General features: G+C 35.6%; 1 protein-coding gene across 1 annotated transcript in view; it reads right to left on the reverse strand.

Moving 5' to 3' along the window:
• The window catches only part of LOC149410528 (scavenger receptor class B member 1-like), a 100983-nt gene that overhangs the window by 15268 nt on the left and 71533 nt on the right, over positions 1–14182 (reverse strand). The window contains exons 3-4 of the mRNA XM_089647848.1: positions 3679–3789; positions 1461–1605 (exon numbers count right to left, since the gene is read on the reverse strand). Of these exons, the coding sequence (XP_089503974.1) occupies positions 1461–1605; positions 3679–3789 (256 nt within the window). The remainder of the gene's footprint in view (positions 1–1460; positions 1606–3678; positions 3790–14182) is intronic.

Here is a 14182-nt window from a genome sequence, read left to right on the forward strand (position 1 = left end):
ATTGATAGGTTTCCTGAAAAACTTTTTGTAAAATACGAATATATTATCACGATGTCAAGACAAGTGTTATATTTTCGCATTTCCTCACTAATATCGTCAAGGCAAATGCAGTTGCATGAATACGTGTTTCGATATATTAGGAATTTAATAATATTTAATCAGAAAACGGCCTGCAATACCGTTTTTAATAATAATTTGAAGAAATTTTTGATCTGTGAATCTACTTAAAGCCACCACTTTTGTGTTTTGAAATATTTCCTTGATTTACATTTAAGGCGAAGCTTAATGTCGAATTAATACGAATTGGTGTACATTATGAATACCAAAAATATGCTTTAGATAATTTGAAGGTTTTTCTATCGTTTCGCTTGAGTAGAATACAAATAAAATAATAAATTAGTCAATAAAAAATATAATTGTAAACTCCTAAAAAATATTTTTTTTCAATAGAAATGTATGAACGCGAAAAGAAAACAACTTAAAAAATACAGTATTATAGCTAAGATTATCTGTGACAGTTTCACTTGATTAACTTTTATGCTTTCTTATAAAATTATTTACAAAATAAATAAAAACCAGTTTTGTGTTTGAAATCGAACGTTTCTAGACTCCGTTTGTCAAGCGATTTTAAAGCCTATTTCCTACAATATAAGGTATACCAAGAATATACAAATTTTTGGCTTGTAGCTTCCTCTTAAACATGGAATATGTGTCAATAATAACTCATAACGAGGACGTGTTTTTTTTTAAATAGATTATGTATTATGGGATTTTAAATTTATAATAATATGGTATTTAAGTATTATGGTAAAAACATTTTTTTTCTAAAATAAATCTTTAACTAAAGAGTTAAAACAACCTTTAGAGCCGGGTCAATGGCATTAAATAATTGTTTTGAGATGTTTTTGACTTCGGACTCGATTTGTGCGAAAACGAAAGCTCAATTTTAAAAAAGTTATACAACAAAATCGACTTCAAATAGATTCACCAGTTTCTCGTTTGTACTACGTGTTTCCAGACACTGTATATATTGATCAATAACTTAAGTTGGCTTATGTTAAGGCGACATAAGAGTCTAATAGCGGGGGTTTGCTCGACGCTCACAATTTAATTATTTCTGATGAATGTATCACTAAAACCTCAAATATTTCTAGAGGAATCTCTACGTATGTAAGTTATTTATATTTTATATTAATAAAAACAGGACCTTACGATCAAAATATTTTACGTTAAACGTTTTGAAAATTTTATTAAACGTTATTCAACTTTAAAATTATTGGTAAGCACCAGACGTTATCATTCTAGGTGATGAATTAGTAACTTCCCGAGGAATCCCTCTAGAAACATTTGAGATTTCAGTAATACTTTCATCAGAAATTATTAAAATAAACCCCAACGGAAAGGGTTAGTTAGTTAGTGGTTTACAGTTTTTGTATAAGAATATGTAATTAAATATTTACAAGTATGTAATGGGTCCATATTCTACCATAACCAGTTTGTCGTCCAGTCCTGCCAGAAATCTCTCCGAGTTGGTCACGTTGAAGATATACATTTTCATCAAAACGGAATCTGGAGGAGAGGCCCACCAATCGAAGGCTGGAAGACCTGGAGATAAAATAAAAGATGATGAAAACATGACTCCGAAAAAACCAAAGACCAATCTTTGTAGGCAAAATACTTATACAAACATTTGGACCCAAGCTAGCAAATTTGGACTCCTACACTACTCGCCACTACTTTTCAGTTCATATCTTCCTTCAATCTTCTTCCACACAGTCATTCCACTTCTTTCTTGGTCTGCACCTGAGTTACTTCCACTGGGACACCCACTTGATCATGATGTTTGCTGAATGAATCCGGCATTCTTTCAACATGTACAGCCTATTGGATCTACGAAATCTGTTAATGGTTCCAAGCTCAATTATGTTTTTGATTTCATTTTTCACTTTGATTTTTCATTTTCTAGCTTAACGTAAACAGATCCTACAGAATTGAAATAGTCACCATCTCGTAAATCAAATTGAGGACAAAACGAATGAAAGATTTGTCCTGAATACTGAAATTCACCGGACACGTGGATATTATGCAAAGTTACAAGATATCGAAGATCGTGGCTAAGACGGTGCCCCAGTTGAAGCAACCCAAGCGAATATTGAGGAAGAAGTGGACTGACTGCATGGAAGAAATTGGAGGAGAATAAGAAGATCTGTGGACTGGATAAGAATGGCTAAAGATTGGAACTGATGGAACATACCAACTATATATGATTGACACAAGATATTTGATGATTTCTCATCTCCAGAAGTCTGTCAAGGGAAATTTCAAGACATCCATGGTAGTAATTATGGCATTCTTTGATTAGCGTAGTCTACGCCATGGGATTCTTTTGAGATGGCAAAGAAGTGCTCTGAATTAGTGCACTGGTCCCTGCTGGTATATTTTCGTAGCGCTGGAGTTTCTTAGAAACCGGAAGAGAGCCGACACATGTCAATTACCCTCATAGATAGACATTTATGCGTTTTGATTGTTTACGAATATTTTTTTTATCATAAAATTATAATATTATTACCATTCGATCGAGTAACCTTTGAACCAAAACAATCGTTAAATTTGTAATAATAGAGTTCAAATAGAAAACCCAATTATTTTAATTGAGCTTGTCAATGATTACGGCATTTCTTTGGTTAATTATTATCAAATTGCTCTTCCTATGTAGATAAAGAGAAAATAACAAAGACTGGTCAATGGAAAGGTCAAGTAACTACTAAAATATAACATATTAATCGATTAATAGAGCAAATTTTCAAATTGTTTCTGGAAAGATGGTATTAATTTTAAAATTTAAAAATAAAAAAAAGATTTCTAAAATATTTAAATACGCAGTGTCCGGAAACTAATGGTATAAGGGGGAAACTGGTAATTCCACATCACACAGCGAACACAAAAAAATTTTATACATTTAAACATTTCGATATTTTTTTTTTTTTTTTTTTTTTTTTTTTTTTTTTTTTTTTTTTTTTGTTATTAGTTTTTGGGGTATTATGCCGTGTTGCGCTAACTCCTTCTTTAGCCAACGTTTCGGACAGCATTGCAGTGTCCATCATCAGGGCAGATGTCTTATTTGAGGTTGTGTTAAATGTGTCTTATTTGAGGTTGGGTTGTGTCCTGATGATGGACACTGCAATGCTGTCCGAAACGTTGGCTAAAGAAGGAGTTAGCGCAACACGGCATAATACCCCAAAAACTAATAACAAAAATACTTTTGGCCGTGAAAATCTTAAATCATATTTCGATATTTTTTAAGATTCTTCCTTTTTTCGGCAACTAAAGGATTTTTAAAAAAATTGTGCCGGGTTTTTGACGCATTTTAAATGACAATATTCAGCTGATAAACGGTAATCCCGTAGTGACAGATTTTTTTAAACTTGACATAAAACTTCTGACTTGATTTGCTCGAAAACCAAAACTCAAAACAGAAAAGTTATGCCACAAAATCCGCTCTAAATATGATGTAGATTCACCAGTTCCCGCTTTTACAAAAAATATAAAATTCTAAAAATTCAAAAATTTAAATATCAATATTATAATCAAAATATTACAAAAATTATTTTTAAATTTTCAAAAAAAATCTTTTTTTTTTCAAAAAAATTATAATGATTTCGAAATTGCTATATTCACCTGGCGTCAACCGCAGCCTTTCATTCATCAGTAATTCGTACGGGGTCCATATCACCGACAGCACTCCAATGAGAAGGCACACACATCCAACCAAGAGCTGCATTTTGGGACCTGAAAAAAACAAGTAATTAATCAACAACGAAGATACTATATAAATATAGAGCTAAGGGGAGAAATGTACACGAAGAAGTACTGACTCTACCACGTTCGGCGTACATAGAGATTTTTTGACTGCAATGCGCCTGCAAATAATACAAATCGTTAGTTGGCAACCTTACGAAACTCTGTGTATACCTACTTACCAGTATGCTATATAAGAATGGGACCTTATATTCGTTCAATTTACTTACTAGGTTGACTAGGAGCATGTGCCCGGCGTCGTGCGGGATTCAGATTCTTTAATAATGTGTTATTTAAAATAAATAAATATTATGTGGTTATAGGTAAAATGATCGTAAACAAAATGATCCCTTACAAAATGACCGTAATTAAATTATCGTAAGTCTCAAATGTTCCTAATCAAATGATGTAATCAAATATTCTTGGTCAAATGATAGAAATTAAATTATCGTAATCAAACGATCGTAATCAAATTATCGTAATTAAATGATCGTAATCAAATTATCGTTATCAAATATTGGTAATCAAATTATCGTTACTCTCAAATGATCGTAATCAAAATAATAATAGGAGAATAATAAGCAAATGATTGTATGGGAATTTGTAGTGAGACAATAAAATATGATGTTGTTGTCACAGCGTTTATTGCGAGTCAGTATTATAATACATCAGTTGAGTTGCGCAGTTGGGAGATGGCTCTGGATCGATGATGATGATGACACCAGGCGTAGACGGCGATGACTGCGGTAGAATGGTCGATATGCGGGTCAGTGGGACGACACCGCGTTGATGGAGATCGGACTCGTGGGCTTGTTCAGCACTGATGAAGGCAAGGAGTCTTCCGGGTACTTTAGCGTGAATGAGGTAGCCGAAGGTGCGATGGACCTGGTCGGCAGATGAGCGGGAGGTACAGACTGGCGACGTTGGTCGCGGAGCCGAGGCGCAGACAGCGATGAGCTGGTCGCAGGGTCTAGGCGCGTGAGGTTAGCGCTGGCCAGGAATGATAGCCTGGGCCAGGGCGTTGAGGTGAAGAAGGATCGAAGCGTGACGTGTGGGGGAACCGGCCATAATGGCCGATTCCTCCGTTACGCCGAGTCGGACTTCTCGAGTGGGATGATGTCGCGTCGAACTTGTTGAGTAGAACGATGCGGAATGATCATGTACTGGACTTGGATATTATTTAATGACAGAGTTCCTACACAATGAGTTTACTGACTCTAGCATAAGGGCAAATTTGGATTTTTTATTGAAACTTTACTTGGAATGTTATATAATAATTGCTTGGGGAGGAGCAACAAACGCAGCTACCGCTCAAATAGAAATCGCACAGAAAACGATATTAAAGGTAATACTCAAAAAACATAAACTAACTGACACAGACCAAATATTTAAAAGCTGTGACATACTTGATATACGCCAATTATATGTTAAAACTCTACTAAACTACATTTTCGACCAAAAAAACAAACCCCAACAAACACAAAATATCACTAATAGACCGGTCAGAAAAGCGTATAAAAAAAACCTAAAAACTCCGACGGTAAACACTACCCTTGGACAAAGACACCATAAATACCACGCTATTAAAGCATTCAACAGTCTTCCACTTGAAACAAAAATTGAGGAAAATAAAAATAAATTCAAGCACAAAATAAAAAAAATGGATTAAAGAACAAAAAAGACAATATTTCCAAAATTCTATAACATAAAAGAATAAAACATATACACGCAACACAAAAAAAAAATATAAAACACGCAACACGCACAAACACATAAATCATTATAAATGCCGATTTCCATTCTCTTTTAATATTTTTATTTTAGTGTGAAAATTAAATTTTAATTTCTAATCTTTATTTTTAGTTTAAATTTATCTTTATTTTAATGTTGTTTTTTGTTTAAATGTATAAATTCGTATATTTTAAAATGGGGGCTTCAGCACGGGTAAATAACCCAGTGAGGCCAACATTACTGAATTAAGATATGAAATACTGTAAAATAATGTATCAATAATAAAAAATAAAAATAAAATGATTTTATTGGGTGGTGTAAAATGAAACTTAAAACTATACTGCGACTTGGGACAGGATTTATTTATTTGTATATACTTAATTGCCTACTTCTTGCTGAGGATTACCTTAGGTCTTTTATGTTTCGTAATTTCATTCTCGCTGTATTGAGCGAGAGTATTAATGGTTGGATTTTCATGTCCGGCTAGGCCGGCATAGAATTTTTCCGAGTGTGAAACAATTAGATCCTTTATCAGAGGAATGTTTGTGTCTTTATGGAGAGTGTTAACCCTGATCCACTTCAGCGCATTCAATATTAATCGAATGGCTTTGTTTTGCAGGGCTTGTAATTTATTTAAGTGTGTGTGAGCTGCGTGTCCCCAAATGGGTAAAGCGTATGTAAAGCCCGACCTTATGGTCGTCTTGTATATAAGTAATTTATTGTCTGCTGATAGTCGAATATTTTTACCTAGCATCGGGTAGAGTGCTGATATTGAATTATTTGCCTTGGGGCACACCGGCTTTTAGCGGACGTATTGAGGATAGTATGTCCTCCAATTGTATTTGAAAAGTACGCTCTGAAAGATAGCTGAATATCATTTTAATTGACGCTTTGGAAAAGCCCATAAGATACATTTTATATAGTAAACCGTAATGCCATACTCTCTCGAACGTAAGGATTGCCGTTTGTTTGTTTATGTTGAAACCTTCTGTTATGTGTTCGACTACGCGAAGAAATTGATGGACTGAAGAATGTCCCGGTCGGAAGACGTGTTGAAAATCTGGTATAAGAATTAAATTTGCATGTTTAAATGCTTTAGGAAAGCAATTAAGTCGTAGTGACGCATTGTAAATGGCTGTTAGGGCGCAGATGCCTTTAATTGGGAGACATTTTACTACTTTATTTGATATGCCGTCTGGACCGGCTGCTTTTTTTTTATCTTGCGAGCGTTAATTATCTTTTTGATTTCCTTGGGTGTTGAGAATTTGATTGGCAAGTCATCAGATTCTGTATTTAAAATTGAAGCTACTTTTGAATCCACCATCGAAACGAAGGCTGGGTCATCATGATCGATTATTGGGATAAATTGGGCTTCAAAGATATCTGCAAAGGCTTCTGCCTTGTCTGCAGTAGAGTATACTACTCCGTTTGGGCCTCGAAGAGGAGATATTCTGGTCTTTGGACGTCTGAGAGTTTTGGAGAGCTTCCAGTACGCTGCTCTGTCGTTTTCAAGGGACGATATATACTCATGCCAACGTTCGTTGCTAAATTCATTTAGTTCATCCCTGACTTCACGGGATAGTCGGTTATAATGCATTTTTACTATGGGATTGCAACTTTTTTGCCATTCTTTCCGAATAAGATTTTTTTCCCTAATGAGATCTTTGATCTTCCGTGACGACTTGTGTCGTTGGGAATATCAACGGATGCCTTGTTGATGCATGATTTTATTGAATCTATTAAATTAGAAGTGGCTGTGTTAACATTGGCTTCGTCAGGAACAGTAGTTGGCACTGTCGTAGTTGAATTTAATAACTCTATTAGTTTTGGCCATTTAATTTTTTACGAGTTGGCTTGTATGGGACCAGTGGATTCGAACCACCTATTAGTTTTTTTTTTTTTATAGTGAATACCTCACAAGAGTCCCAACTGCTCCCGTCTGGAGCCAGTGAGACTATGGCATCCCCAATTGGGGGATGTTGTGAGGCTGAAGGTAAGTGGGGAAGGGAAAGAGGAAGGTGGGGAAGTACCTGGCTATTCAGATCTAGTCACTAAACACGGCTAAAGCCATTTGGAGCAACGTTTCAATTCTGAATGGTGGTCTTACACCAGGGCGATACTGGTAGTATCTTCCACTCTGTAAATGTGGAATTAGGAATTAGTGTTAGAAGAACAGGATTGTGGTCGGATGCGAGATCGCACAGTACTCTTAGGGAGTATACGTGAGACGTATCTTTTAGTATGACAATATCGATAATATCCGGCCTGCCATTTGGAGAATAAAGTGTGGGCAGGTCCGGAGCGTCTATGACGATTGGATTTGATAGAGAGTATTTTGCAAGGTCTCTACCTTTTTTGTTATCGTTTTGGCTGTGCCAGGAGCCGTGTTTTGCATTCAAGTCACCGGCTATAATAGTGGGGACATTTTCTGAGAGGAGTGAGTCTAGTTCTGAAGGAATCAAGTGACGTTTGGGAGGACTATATACAGATATGAATTTAAGTGGGCCAGAAGAAGTATTGATTTTATCCGCGGTGGATTCAATGTTATCGTTAGAAAAGGAATGAGCTGGACAGTGGTCAATGTTACTTTTTACAAAGATAGCAGGCCGCCTCCTTTTGTGGCGGTTCTGTCGTCGCGGAATACGTTATAGTTTGGTATTCTTAGATTGCGTGATGGTTTTAGCCACGTTTCATTTATAAGAAATACGTCTAGGTTGTAATCATGGAGAAATTCTATGATTTCTTCGCAGTATGCTAGTACTGTGCCATTGGCGTCCCAGTACGCTGTTTGTAAATTTGATTTATTGACACGTTTTCTAGCCATTGTGATTCTTAATGTATGTCTGTATAGAACTTAGCTCTTTGGCGGCATTTTGTATGAGGAATTGGAGCTCCGTAACTCTTTCGATGAGGGTTTGTATTTGGCTAGCCTCGGATTTTGAGAATTGGGGAGGGGGAGGGGGCGGAAGGGTACTTTGGGAGGTTTGAGGGGTCTCTGGTCGGCGTTCGAGCCGGAATTGTTGGCTGAATGCCGGGGTTTTGGGGAGCCGGTTTTTCTGATGGGAGTTGCGATTTTTGAAAAAAGTTTGTGCAGGTCAAGATTGTGAAGTCGAGGTTGAGGGGGCGAGGTGGGTAGGCTGGTTGACATGCGTGTTATTGTTAATTTTAGGTCCTGGATTAGTGTATTCGCTTTGATGCTGAGGTTGTGGCTGGGGGATGGAGAGGTCTTGATAACGTCGGTAATCACGACGATAATCATTGCGTTGGTTCCTCTTGGGATGATTTTGGTAAATGTAGTTCCTATTTCTGTTATACATTAGGTTATGTTGGGGTCTGGCTGGACAACCCTTGTAGTTAGCTGTGTGAGGACCCTCGCAGAGGGCACACTTTGCTGGGGTGTCTCTCGGTTTTTTACAATCCTAGGACCTGTGGGGCTCTGCGCATTTCACGCAGTGCTCCTGGCCATGGCAGCAGTTTGCCGAGTGGCCATGTGTCTGGCAACGGAAGCATTTCCCCATCCTAGTTTTATTACGCAATGATTCTACTTGGATACGTAGGTGGAGAACAGTTTGTAAATCGGTAAATATTCGCTTTGAATCTTCATTTTTCGTCAAGTTAACCAGAACTAGCGGGATTGGCTGACGGGACCGACCCGATTTCATACGGTGCACAGAAGTGACCGGGTAATTTTTGAGGGCAAGCTCTCGCTTGACCTCGTCTGTGGGGATATCTTCAGGGATACCCCTGATCACAACTTTCAAAGGTTTATCCTCTGGTAGCCGATAAGAGTGATGCTCTATGTTTTTAGAAAGGAGTATTCTAGTTATGTTCTTTTGGGGTTTTTGTTTGGATGTGGATAAATTTACCCATGTTTTTAGCTAGAAAGTCGATGTATGTATGAGCATTTGCATCACCCTGTATGCAAAAATTCTCATATCAGCAGTTTACGAATTGCGGTACCGATATTTTAATTGAAGTTTCGTAAGACTGATTGCTGTCTCAGCTTTTTAACTCGTGCAGTCTGGTTATGATATGATGACCCTAGGAGCGGTGACGTAACCGCTACAATTTTAAGCAAATAATTTGATCAAATGGTAGTTTCCGATCAAATGCGCTTACGATCAAATGATAATTACGATCTTTCGTCATTTGATTACGATCATTAATATAATTTGATTGCGATCATTAGATTACGATAATTTGATTGCGATCATTTGATTACGATTATTTGATTGCGATCATTAGATTACGATAATTTGATTGCGATCATTTGATTACGATCATAAGATTGCGATCATTTGATTGCGACCAAAGCGCCGGCTACCATATTATGTTTGTTTTTAGAGAAAAATTTACAAATTTAATATAAATAAACAATTATATACAAAAAGTGTATTAGGTAAAAAAAAAACACTTTTAAGAGTACACCTTTGAATGTATTTGTTTACAGTTTTCGAATATTTTGGAACACCCGCCCACAGTCCCCTCTTACCCCGCAAAAATACTGGGTGAGTAGCAACGTATTTCAATTCTATTTAAATTTAGACTCGTTCTTTGTTTCGTTTCTTCTATCTAAAAAATTATTATTAAATAAATTTCCTTTTTATAAATCAAGTTGGTACACCACTACGCAATCAAGGATCTGTTTAAAATGATTTTGAACATGTACCTATACGCGACGTTGCTTGAAATGCTACCTACATATTTTGTGATGCGATTATTTTTATTCTATATTTGAAATGTGTGATATTTTTGATTTTGCAGAAATAAAATATCTCAGTTTTCATCTTGACAAGTCTTGTAACATTCCTGACTGATTTTGCAGATGTAAATTGTTCCCTCGGAACCACAAGGTTCTATCTACCATTTGTATAAAGCTGGGATATTAATGTTCTAAGTTTGACAACCGATTTTTTTTCATGATAAAGTGAATAATATGACGAACTTAGTGCAATTGAATTTTTTTTACACGTTACGCTTGCCAAAACAACAAGTTTAAATAAGATATAACCCTGTTGCATAAGTAAACTCGGTTATAGGAACCTGTTATTTTATTTTGCTATTTTAATTATTATTTTATTGCTAAATGCCATGTTTTTGCATGGAATATTCTTAAACTTAAAGAGTGTTTTAGACTACAATTTGGGTAGCGGGTGTTGGTACCGCCGCCCCGGGGACCAGTTATTTGATAACCAGCATCCCTGCCGTAGGCCACCCTAAGAGGTTCTTTACGTTTGGTGATTTAGCAGGGGTGCCCGGGTTAATCGGGTGAGGTGTTTTCAAGATACGCCTGCTCACCGAACCGGATCGGGAGAGGTTGGTTTGAGGAGACCCTTTGACCTATACAACTGGTATCTCGACCCATCACCTTGTGCCGCACTGGGAGGGACATATTCATATGTCCGTCACTCCTGGACACACTGATTCATAGATTCCTACCCAACCCTCATACCTTTTACCTTCCCAGAACTTTCTTTCTTTACTTTCCTTAAAAAAGACCCTCCACAAAGCATCCCTCAAGTGCCATGGCCTTGAGGGAAGTTATTTTATATTCACGGCCTCCTGTATGGGGTTAATGTAAAAAATACGGCCTGCATATTCAGTTTTTTACATAAATGTAATTTGTTTTTTCTCAGTTCCATTAAATTGGCAGTTGGCAGCAAACAAGAACCTTGTTGATCCAAGGGCCGAACTTATGTAATAAATTACGAGAATCTATTCACCGATAGAAGCGAATAAGACAATAATATTTATATTTCAAGTTTTTAAAAGGGAACAAGGTCAAAAGTGGGTGTTTTTAATACAACCTTAAAATTAAAATGGTCACGACTCTCGGCACCTTGTTATTATGATAAATATCTACCTAATGCAGTTTTAGCATTTTTAATAAGCTTATCACGGAGCTAAGAAGAGCGTGGCTACTGGTTCTACTTCTCACATTCGCATGTCAAAAAATAGAACCCTTTAAAATTTTTCCGCGGAATCACAATGAAATCGATATGCAAACGAAATTGTGAGATTACATATTTTTAAAATATAAAGTACATATTACATAGTATAAGAAAATGTACTATCAACATAGATTATATACAATTAGATTCGCTACTGCACACTAATATCTCGTCAAAACTTGTTCCACTATTAGAACGCGATAAGCGGTGCACGTAGATCGGAATCGGTAGTTTTAGTTACAGCGTTGGGAGAGTTGGAGGTCAGTTGGACGTCAAAAAGCGGAACCTATTTTTTTCGTTTCATGTCTCATCTAAAAATAATACGTCAATGATAAAAATAGTTTTTGCTATGACATTATAGTATTACTGAGAAACTAGAGATATAATTAAATGATGAATTTTATCATGAAGAAATAGATTTAAAAAATAAACACGGAAACAATAAAATACATCTATTTTTATAAATGTACGTATTTTAAAACACATATATATTTTTTATTGGTTTTACTGAAGATTTAACACTTCACTGATGTGAACTTCAAAAATGTCAGTTAAAACCTTTAAAAAAATGGTCCCAAAATGATATTCGATTTATCCAAAAAAATTATATTCGATTTATCTATTTTCGAAATAATGTTTTTTGGTGTCAAAAATAAAACGAAAATCAATTATTACTGTCACAATTATTACTGTTTAAACAGGTTTGAATTTGAATATATGTGTTCTATTTAGAAATATTTTGAAACTGGAATAAATTTGATCAATTAAAATAATCGATCATTTAATTTTGAAATTTACAACTTGATTGCAGGCCCTATTTAGAATTCACGTGTAGATATTGGAGCTAAAGTTTAGCACGCACTGCGATTAAACACAGCGGTGTGTCCTTTGTATGAATAATAACAAGGAGAAGGTAATTTGAAAGGGAGATGTTTAAATTCGAAAGTTAGAGGGAGGGCGCTAATATTAAAAAAAACAACAGTAATTGCGAAAAATATGAAAATGATTAACAAAACACGACTCGTTTAGTATGGCTCATCAAAATGATAATTCATCACATTTTTAAAAAGTTATATAAAGTCATGGAAAGTGATGAAACAAAAACTTTATTAACTGGGTTAAGTAGGTTAGGTTAGGTTTAAATTTTTAATATTTTTTCATCGTTTCTAATGACTTTATATCACTTTTTAAAGGTGTGTTGAATTGTCACTGTGTTGAGTTATCATGGAACCGTTTAATAGAGAGTGAAAATCTATGAACTACTTTGCTTTTAAAGATGAATTTAAAGATGTTTGTTTTTATTTTTAAAACATATTAAATAACAAAACAAAGTGAGTTTTTTAATAATTTTTGGAGTATCCTTTTTTTTAACTTAACTATAATTACGGTTTCAGCTCTCCAAACGTAGATTTTCAAAAATAATATATATTTTTTTACGAACATAAAAATTTAAAAGCGTTCAAGGGAAATATGTTATAAAACGGTAGAAATTTGGCATGCGGGGGCTTGTCCATTATTTTCCTTGATTTGTGAACTTAAATGATATCGTAAAATTGCGTGCCAAACAACGCTTGTGCCAAATGAGTTATTATTGATTCACCAACTAACCCTCCACAGGGTGACAAAAATCAGAAAAAATGGGACATGCATATGCATATATACGTTCATTAAAAAATGGATTTATTCGTTGTGTATTTTTTTTTCAGAGTTCCCATTCTTCCGATAGCCAGTAAGACTACAAAATAGGGTAGTTTCAAACTATGAATAACGTTAAAAATGTGTTGAAGATTTAAAGTTTTGTTTTCTAATTCTGGTCATTGTATTAACAATATATAATTTTTTTTTCATATTATTGACTTTTAAAACGATCTAAAACCGCACATTCCAAAACGGTTGCAACTGGCTACAACGTCATTATGACATGGAAAACGCTAATGTCTGTTGAGAAGTTGTCACCATCGTCGCCCTGCATGACGTCAACACTGCCGAATTTACGATTAATAACGAACATTCCAAAAAACGACACAATAATTTCCAACTGAAATGCTACTACCAAAACATCAGAGGAATAAAAACAAAACTAAAGGACTTCAAAATACATGCCCCAACTCTGCACCACGACATAATCATACTAACAGAAACCTGGCTAGAACCATCTATCAACACAGCTGAGCTTGGACTTCCCCACCATCACGTTTACCGGGCTGACAGAAGTCAACATACCAGCTCTAAGTCTAGAGGCGGCGGCGTCATGATAGCCGTCAACAAGGTGCATTGCTCAAAACTTCTGAAAACCAAAAACTGTAATGTGGAACAAGTTTACATCTTATTAAACGGTAAAAACCAAAAAAATATCATTGGCAGTGTTTACGTTCCGCCATCGTCGGATATAAGTGTATACAAAGAGGATATAGACCAATTGTCGTACAAATTTCCAAATAGTAAAATCACTATCATCGGCGATTACAATTTACCCAAAATCCACTGGGGCACCTGCGATAATTCTACTGATTCTCAAAACTCAACCTTATCCGAAACAGAAAAAAAAATTGTCAATTTATGTGATTTCCTTAACCTTAATCAATTAGAAAATGTAAAAAATGTCAATAACAGATTACTAGATCTTGTTTTTTGTACTGACATGGCCACTAAGGTTGATGAGTCACTGGATTTGATTCTTGCACCCGACTCCCATCACCCAC

The sequence above is a fragment of the Hesperophylax consimilis genome, chromosome 27, assembly GCF_061612785.1.
Source record: "Hesperophylax consimilis isolate HC1 chromosome 27, BYU_Hcon_1.0, whole genome shotgun sequence".
In the NCBI taxonomy this organism is placed as follows: Eukaryota; Metazoa; Arthropoda; class Insecta; order Trichoptera; family Limnephilidae; genus Hesperophylax; species Hesperophylax consimilis.